Source organism: Mus pahari, chromosome 16 (genome assembly GCF_900095145.1).
Source record: "Mus pahari chromosome 16, PAHARI_EIJ_v1.1, whole genome shotgun sequence".
Lineage (NCBI taxonomy): Eukaryota > Metazoa > Chordata > Mammalia > Rodentia > Muridae > Mus > Mus pahari.
The window spans coordinates 52,006,764-52,015,093 of NC_034605.1; the positions used below are offsets into that span (position 1 = coordinate 52,006,764).

Sequence of the window (8,330 nt, forward strand, 5' to 3'; positions counted from 1 at the left end):
CACACACACCTCAGGACACCACTCAAGAGCTGGGATGGAGGGAGGGGCCCAAGTGCGGGTGCCCACATTTCCACACCTGATGGGAAAGCCATACCCACAGGCCATTCAGGCTGCCAGAGCCAACCTTTCCCACCAAACAAATGAGGGAGTCTGCGGTCAGGATGCATGAAGGAGGCGAGCTCAGCGCTAACACAGACCAGCTGTCAATCAGAGCTCTTCGAATGGATTTAGGCACTCGGGGGATTAAAAAACAAAAAGAAGACAGGAAGAAGGCCAGGTGACCACCAGCCGAATCAGGCCACGCTGTCTCAGAGTGTGTCCTCTCCCTACAAGCCTGCTGGGACTGTGGCTCACCGCCTCCTGTCCCCACACCACCGGGGACACATGAGGTAGCAACCAGGGTCCCTACACAAGGTTATCACAGCACAATCCCAGGGCTCTCCAGGCCCTGGGCCTTCCACCTCACCTAGAAAGGCCGACAGAACCCTTGGAAAAAGTCTGAGGGGTACTTGAGCTGTCTTCCTAGGCATAGGCCACACAAGATGACCCTGGGGGGATACCTGATCCCTGCCCTGGCAGCTGAGGACACTGGGCTTCTGGCTGGAGCCTGAGGTTGGAACACGGAGCTCTTCTAGAAGTCCAGTGTTGCCCATAACACAGCAGCAGCAGCAGCAGGACCTGCCTAGTGACTGGAGGACCCTGATCCCATCTCTCCTCTGTCCCTAGCAAGCAAGGCTTAGGCCTCATACCATTCTGCTAGGGTCCAGCCAGCCTCCGAGCTAAGGACCAAGGACTGAGAACCTCTCCAAGGTGTATGGACTCACACCCGGCACAGGGCCCCACCAGGGAGAAGTTCCAGCCCTGCAAGAGCAGCATGCAGCTGAACTTCTGTAGCAGGCAGAGGCACAGAGACCCTGGGAGCCTAAATCCCCTGAAAGCAGGAGAAAAGATGACAAGGGGAGGATTATAGGGGGCTTCGCTTCCTCTGGTGCCATTATAAAGCACTCTGTTGGGGCTGGAGAGACAGCTCAGTGGTTAAGAGCACTGACTGCTCTTCCAGAGGTCCTGAGTTCAATTCCCAGCAATCACATGGTGGCTCACAACCATCTCTAATGAGATCTGATGCCCTCTTCTGGTGTGTCTGAAGACAGCTACAGTGTACTCGTATACATTAAATAAAAAAATTTTTTTTTTTTTTTTAAAATAAGGCACTCTGTTAGCAGGGATAAGGTGCAGTCAAAGGATAGATGGCAGGGCAGGAGGAAATATTTTCAAATACCACCCTCCCTCCCCACCCCCTGTAAAAGAAAAAAACAATTCAAGTTCCAGCTTGGCATGGCTACAGTTGAGAAGGTGGGCCATCTCCCTGTCCTTGATGTGGAACAAGTACACACCGCTCGCTCTCCCTGTCAAGCCCTTTCAACACAGAGTCACTAAAGGGAACCCAATGTCCTCTAAACTACTCACAGGCCTGTGACTGTGTTGATTCCACCTCTTGGCAGAGAACCCTGGAAAGAGACTTCAAGCAGTGTGCCACTGTGGAGACCACACTGGGCCCACCACTGAGGGTGCAAAAAGAAAGCGGCCACTCAGTGGGCACCTGCGTAAACAGACCAAAGCCCTTTGGAGGCTAACCGCCCCAGGAGAGAAACAAAGTCCTGACAGACCCTCTCTTCACCGTGCCATCCGGGATTCAGGAGCCTTCCCCAGCAGTTGGAAACACTAGAGACTGCAGAGGTTCAGGAAAAATCCAGTACATGGTGGATAAACAAGACTCCCTCCTGAGTCCAAAACCAAGAACTCTATAGCCCATACCCTGACGGGGTCCTCTGCACAGGATGACCCAGGACAAAGACTCTGGCTCCTCTCTCCTAGCCTATGCCCTGATCTGGGTATCTGTAGAATCCCTGCTGCCCCACTATCTCCTCCACCCAGGATAACACACAGGGGCCTCTGGGTGAGTTCTCCCAGAGCTCTATACAGCAAGCCTGAGCCCCACACCCCAGTCAGGCTTCTGCCATCTCCCAGATCCTGTGACACCCAGCCATCTCCTGAATGGTATCAGGCAGTTAATCAGTGTTCCCACGACTGACAATGACTTGTGATCTGGAGGCTCTCACACCCAGGGGGCTCTAAGCAAGCCCAGACCCCTGTCATGTGAGCCATCCCCAGGGTGATCCAGATAGAGGAGGGTAACCCCATACAATGCATTGCAGCCGAAGGCAAACATTAACAGCACCTCTCACTGGAGATGTGGAGGCAGTTTCCCCGCCTACTGGGGGCTCTCAGTCTCCCCCAAGCAAGGAACAGCACTAAAATCCAGAAGCTACCCCATTTTTACCTAGAGCCAATATCCAAAGACCCCTGGCCAGGGTCCAGGCCCCACCCTCTGCTGCCCTGCCCACAACAAGGGCAGGCTGACTTGTCTTGCCTTAAAGGGAAGGAATTAACTAGAGTCCTAGGCCTCTGCAATGCCTCTGCCAGACAGGCAGGCTTGGCCTGTGGAAGTCTCTCACATCCAGCCTGCTGGAGCACCCCTGCTTTGTCCTCTACCCTCAGTGACATTCCATAGTAGCAGCACCAGCAGGTGCTCAGAGAGCCACGCTGGTCATCTGGCAAGAGCAGGAAGGCGGGGAGCCAAGAATCATGCCATTCTCCAGAATCAAGACTCACATCCCCTTGCTGGATCCTCCTCCTGTGTGCCTCTTCAGGTAGCAGGGACACAGGGCACACTTCAGGATCCTGGGCCACAGACTTGGCCCTTCACCATTCCCACCCATTCTGTACAATCAAGACTGTCTCTCTGAAAGGTCTAGGACAGTGGTTCTCAATCTGTGGGTCAAGACCCTTTCAGAGGGGTCACCTAAGACTACGGAAAAACACAGATATTTACATTGTGATTCATAACAGTAGCAAAATTACAGTTACAAAGTAGCAATGAAAATAATTTTATGGTTGGGGGTTTCCTAAGATTATTGGAAAACAGATATTTACATTATGATTGATAACAGTAGCAAAATTACAGTTATGAAGTAGCAATGGAAGTAATTTTCTGGTTGGGGGGGGGAAGTCACCACAACATGAGAAACTGTATCAAAAGGGCTGCAGGGCTAACAAGGTTGAGAAGCACTGCACTAGGACATACCAGGCAAAAGTCAGGGGTGATCCTCATAGGAACCATGAAGGAGGAAGGAATCTCAACTCCTGATGAAAGTCACCACTGACCCTTGCATGTGAAGCCGCATTTCCATGACAGCACCAAAGGGCAGTACAGAGACAAGACCTTTGAAGCTCTTTGTCTCTGAACTGATGACAGGCCACCTCTGAAAGGAGCCCAGCTTGTACACACGCGCAGAGAGCACCCTGCAGGTGCTGAGAACACAGCACCTGCATCCCATTTCCCAGCCAAAAGTGCAGGCATCCTGCAGCGGACACAGCCCTGGCACCCAGCTCACCCAGGTCTGCCCAGGATGCATTAGCCCTGGAAGGGCCAGCTAACTTTAAGGGCCAGCAGGGTAGGCTTACACCTCCAGCCAGCACTCTCCCAGTTGGCCCCTGCCTGACAGCTGCCCCTCCCTCCCAGTAAGGGAGGGCCTGTAAACACCCCTTGTGACAGGAGCTGCCTCCTCTTCCAAGGCTGGCCCCAGGACGGCTAGGGTTGCGGTTTATATAATCTTCAGGGCCAGGGCTGACACAGCTAACGTGAGGGCAAGGTTATGAAAAATACATGCTGAGCCTCTGTTTCCAGAAAAGAAAGGAGAAAAAGAGATAGAAACAAGAGAGAGAGAGAAGTAGAAGAAAGGGGGTGGGGAAGAGGGAGAGAAAGAGAAAGAAGAAAGGCAGGCGTTTTTTCATAATTTTCACTCACACAGCTAACCTGTGAACAAACCAGACTCCTAGAACACCAGGAGGCTGCTGACGGGGCTTGTAGGCCTTGGCCAGCAGAACACCAAGGACCCACCAATCATCATTCCTGAGTCTGAGGGAGCCCTTGCAGGCATCTGCAGTTATCACACCTACATCTTGCAGGGCACAGGAAAAAATGCTAATTTGAGGACAGCTGGGAGCTTCCAAGCCACGAAGAAAAGGGCCTAGAGACAGCCTTCTCTCTCACTACCCTCCAGTCCCTACTGAGTCAGTAAAAGCTGGTTCTGAGGACGGACAAGGATCATGGGCTGACAGAACGAACCTCCACTACCCACTCCTGAGCCTATGTCACCGTGGGCACAGCACATACCCAGCCCTGACCTCCAAGATGGCAAGCCTCAACCTGTGTGTGCACAGGTCCAGAAACAGCACCAACAGGCTAGCCACACACGCGGCACATATCCTGCAGGGCACCCACACAGAGGGTGACACATACCAGCCACCATCCCCAGGTCTGCCTAAAGCCCTGCAGACGAGCGAGCAAGGACACACCCAAGGACGCATTTGCTGACAGCCCACCTGCGGGGCAGCGGCGCTCACCTGCAGTTCACACCACGCTACCTCCACCCAGGTCTCCGTGTCCAGTCCCTTGTAGACCGTCTTGAAGGAGCCCCGGCCCAGCTCGATGTCGAACTTGAGGAAGCGACCGTCCAGAGAGGTGGCCACGGCCTTGAGGTCGTCCTCATCGTCCTCCTCCTCTTCAGGTTCATCCTTGCGTGCGCGCCCGGGCTCCGGCTTTGCCTCGGTGGCTCCAGCGTCCTCCTGTGTTGGGGCCGGCGCCTCCTCCTGCCTCGGGCCGCCGTCGGGGACCGGCGCGGCTGCGGCTGAGGCGGTGGTGGGATCTGGGCTGGGCTCCTGCGTGCCCGCTCGCTCCGGGCCAGGGTCCGAGGGGACACTCGGGGAGCCGGGAGACGCAGCGGGCGCGGCGGGCGCGGGCGCGGCGGGGCGGCCCCGGGCGCGCTCCGCGATGAGCCGGCGCGTCTTGCAGAGTAGAAGCACCCTGCGCTGCAGGGGCTGTGGGGGCTGCGCGCTCGGCGTCTCGGCCGCCTCCAGGCCCGGCGGCTCCTCCTGGTCCGACTCCACCACGCTGCGCCGCAGGAAGCGCTGGGGCCCGAGCCGCGCCGCCCTCGCTCGCGGCTCCGCCATGCCCGCCGACCCCGTGCCGCGCCCGGCCTCCATCAGCGCGCCGGGGGCGTCTCGGCGGCCGCCATCGCCGTCCATCTCTGCGGGCCAAGGACACACGGGCCCCGCGTGAGCGCCAGCCCCGCCGCACCTGCCTGGGCCGCGGGATGAGACAGCGCCGCCTCTGGGCCCGCGCCCTGCCCAGCCCCACCGCAGAAGTGACCTGCCGGGCGGTCCTCTGCGGGCTCCGGGGAGATGGGGCTGCAGACCGGACACCGAGGCGAGGATTGCAAGGGGATGCCCTGCCTCACTCAGCTCCCGAGCCGGGAACACGGCCTGTCTCTAGCTGTCCCAGGGACTCCAGGAGGGACGACCTGCTAGGTGTCCCTGAGGGCTCAAAGGAGCTACAGAAGGGCTCGGGAGGCTGGAGAAAGGGGTCAAGGCCAGCACAGGAGCGACCCCGCTAGGCTATCCCGCGGGCGGGCGGGTGGGGAGGGGACAGGGAGGCCCGGGGTAAAGGGAAGCACCGGACAGGAGCCGGCTCCACAAAGGACGCGGGCCCGGGGCGCGCGGGGAGGGGGCTGCGGCGGCGCGGCGCGCACACAAAGGCGGCGAACGGGAGGGCTCGATACTCACAGGGCGAGCGGGCGCTGTCCATGCCCGCAGCCCGGGGACCCGGGCGAGCGAGGCGGGCGAGGTCGCGCTCCGGGGCCAGAGTCCTCTCTCGGGGCCGCGTCGCGCTGGGGCGGGGTCCTGGCTGTGGCGGGGGTCGCCAGGCCGTGCTGCTCCTACGTGCTACTCCCTCGGGCCGGGCCGCTGCGGGGCCGCGCTCCCGCGTGCTCCTGCCGGCTCCGCGCGCCTCCGCTCCCGCACCGGCTCCGAACTAGCGCGCGGGGAGGGCGGGGCTTCCGTTCGTCCCACCCTCCCCAAGCCCGGAGCGCGGGGCGGGGCCTGGCACGCCCACCTGGCTGCGGCTGAGCGCCGCCACCTGCGGGATGCTCCCCATGGTCTCCACCTGCGGCTAAGGTTCCAGGCCCGGCGCCTGGCCCTGAAGCTCTTTGGAAGTGGTCCGCTGAACTGTGTGGGCCTTGAAGGGCTCTATTTTCCTCGGAGGTGGCAGGCCACAGACAATGTGACTTAGCCAGAGCGCCAAATCCTGGAACCTAAACCAAGACAAAACAGACAACCCCAGGGTATCCTACCCCAGGAGCCCAAGCATAGTTGCAAAATTGGAGTGTCTTCCGGGCCTTTCTGTACTGCCAGGATATGGGAAAACCTCACTATCATCCACGGACGTTGGTACCAGTAAGAGCTGTGTCCCCTTTTTCGATTAAGCAAATCCAGATCTCAAAGACAGATGTCCTTTACCCTGATCAGTAGTATGGTAGCCCAAACCTGTAATCCCAACACCGCGGGGTGGGGGTGGGGGCAGAGGATACTTGATCCAGGAGTTGGACCACATGGCAACAAAGAAACCAGGAACCATCTCAAAAATAAATGAAAGAAACAGAAAGGCCTTCTGTTCTAAATCTCAGAGGTCCCAAGATGGAGACCTGATGAGGTTTCTGGAAACCCCTTGACTTACCATATTGTCATCTTTCCCCACCCTCAACCCCCTCCGGAGCTTCTCTCTCCACCCCCTGAGCGACTCAATTCCCACAGACAAGCCCTTGCCCCGGGGCATCTCTGAACCTGACTGCAAGGGTCACAGAAGCCGGACCTGATTTCTGAGCCCATGCTAGGCACCTGCTTGAACCCACATCTCACCTGGGCTCACCCGTTGTGATGCACATCACTGGGGTCACTTCACCTGAAGAAAAACAGCTCAAAGGAAGATACCAGAATGTTCTGACCTCTTTGCTCACCCTGATGGTATGGCACCCTGTCAAAGATGCACGTTACGAATGTGAACGGATGTGCAGCCGCTGCTGGCCTTAGAGCCTTTGACACCAGCAACTCATAAGACATAAAAGCCAACAGGGGTAACACATCCTTCACGATTAAAGAGAAGCAAATGCAGCAAGAACTGTTACCCAGTGACAGGATTTCCCTGGCCCTGCTAGGGGCTGTCAGTGGATGCTGATACCAGTCAAAAGTAACTTTAAAAGGCTGGTGTTCGAGTCTCTTCCTAGCCGAGTTGGGTGGTAGTACACTGTCGGTCTCCTTAAACGGGGAATGCTGGGACTACTTACGTTATGAAAACTGAGAGCCATCTAAAGTCAGAACTCCAACATATACCCCAGAGACCCATGGGGTTAAAGTGTGTGCTTGTCACGGGGCTGGGCACTTGCCAGATGCCTGTTCATTTATATTATCTCACTTCTCATCTACCTTGGGAGTCGGGCCTGAACGCAAAGCCCACTCGAGCCGGAAGCAGAGCACAGGTGCCAGTGCTGTGGGTCTGAGTGTCTCTGGAGATGGGAATCCAAGCTGCACCTACCTCCCAAGCTGGGGCAGAATGTGGGTGAGGACCATTACAACTTCACTAAGGAGGCTAAAGACCCCACCCAGTATTGCCTCCCCTAACCTCAGCCTGAAGAATGTAATTTCTCCTGGACAGGGTTTATCCAGCAAAGGCCCTCTGGGTCCTGGCATGTGTATGGAGGCTATAATGTGCAGGGCCTGTGTAAGAGAAATCATCACAGAAGGGTCTCAGCACACTAGTCTGTCTGTCTCCTGCTTCCAAGAGGACACAGTGACCGCCAGTGGCGTATACCTGCTGAGTGACTAGTGATGAAAGCAGCCAGCCACTTACAACACATAAAAGAAGTGTGGTGGTGAATACCTATAACCCTATCACTCAAGAGGCAGAGGCCAGCCTGGGCTACCCAGAGAAATCTCAGCCATACCTACAGCTATTGCCCACACACATTCATATGTGTTTGTGAAGAATTATGACCCTACCCACAAAACTGGGGCACAGTCCAGGCTGAAATGGATCTCGGAGAGCCTGTGTCTGACGGGGCAGCATGTACTTTGTAACTCCCTGGGGGTGTTTTCCCACAGCCCCGCTTGCATACCCTCCTACGGTGAACTCGCTCCCTATGCCAGCCCTTGGAGTCCACAGCTATGAAACTACCGGATAAGGCTATTGATCTCTTTGCAAGGAACCTCAGACTAGTATCAGTAACAGGCCCTTGAAATTCCAACAGATGGAATCAAGGACTCCTTGGTATAGAATTTAGAAGCCAGGGACCCATTCTGTACCCTTCTTCAGGTCCCCGGACATCTCTGAGTCTGTCATCCTGATCCTAAACACTTCCCACTGCATGGCTAGATTT

The 8,330-nt window shown here is 56.8% G+C and overlaps 1 protein-coding gene across 9 annotated transcripts in view; it reads right to left on the minus strand.

Annotated features, from left to right (window-relative positions):
- The window catches only part of Wnk2 (WNK lysine deficient protein kinase 2), a 109,422-nt gene extending 103,172 nt beyond the window's left edge, over nucleotides 1-6,250 (minus strand). For 6 of the 9 annotated variants that reach the window (XM_029547278.1, XM_029547273.1, XM_029547277.1 and 3 more), the window contains exon 1: nucleotides 4,468-5,148. In XM_029547278.1, coding sequence (XP_029403138.1) covers nucleotides 4,468-5,148 — 681 coding nt within the window. Of the gene's footprint in view, nucleotides 1-4,467; nucleotides 5,151-5,685 lie in introns of those variants that run through there. The other 3 variants (XM_021216046.1, XM_021216045.1, XM_021216044.1) reach the window with 1 other exon arrangement.
- Nucleotides 6,251-8,330: the final 2,080 nt, after the last annotated feature.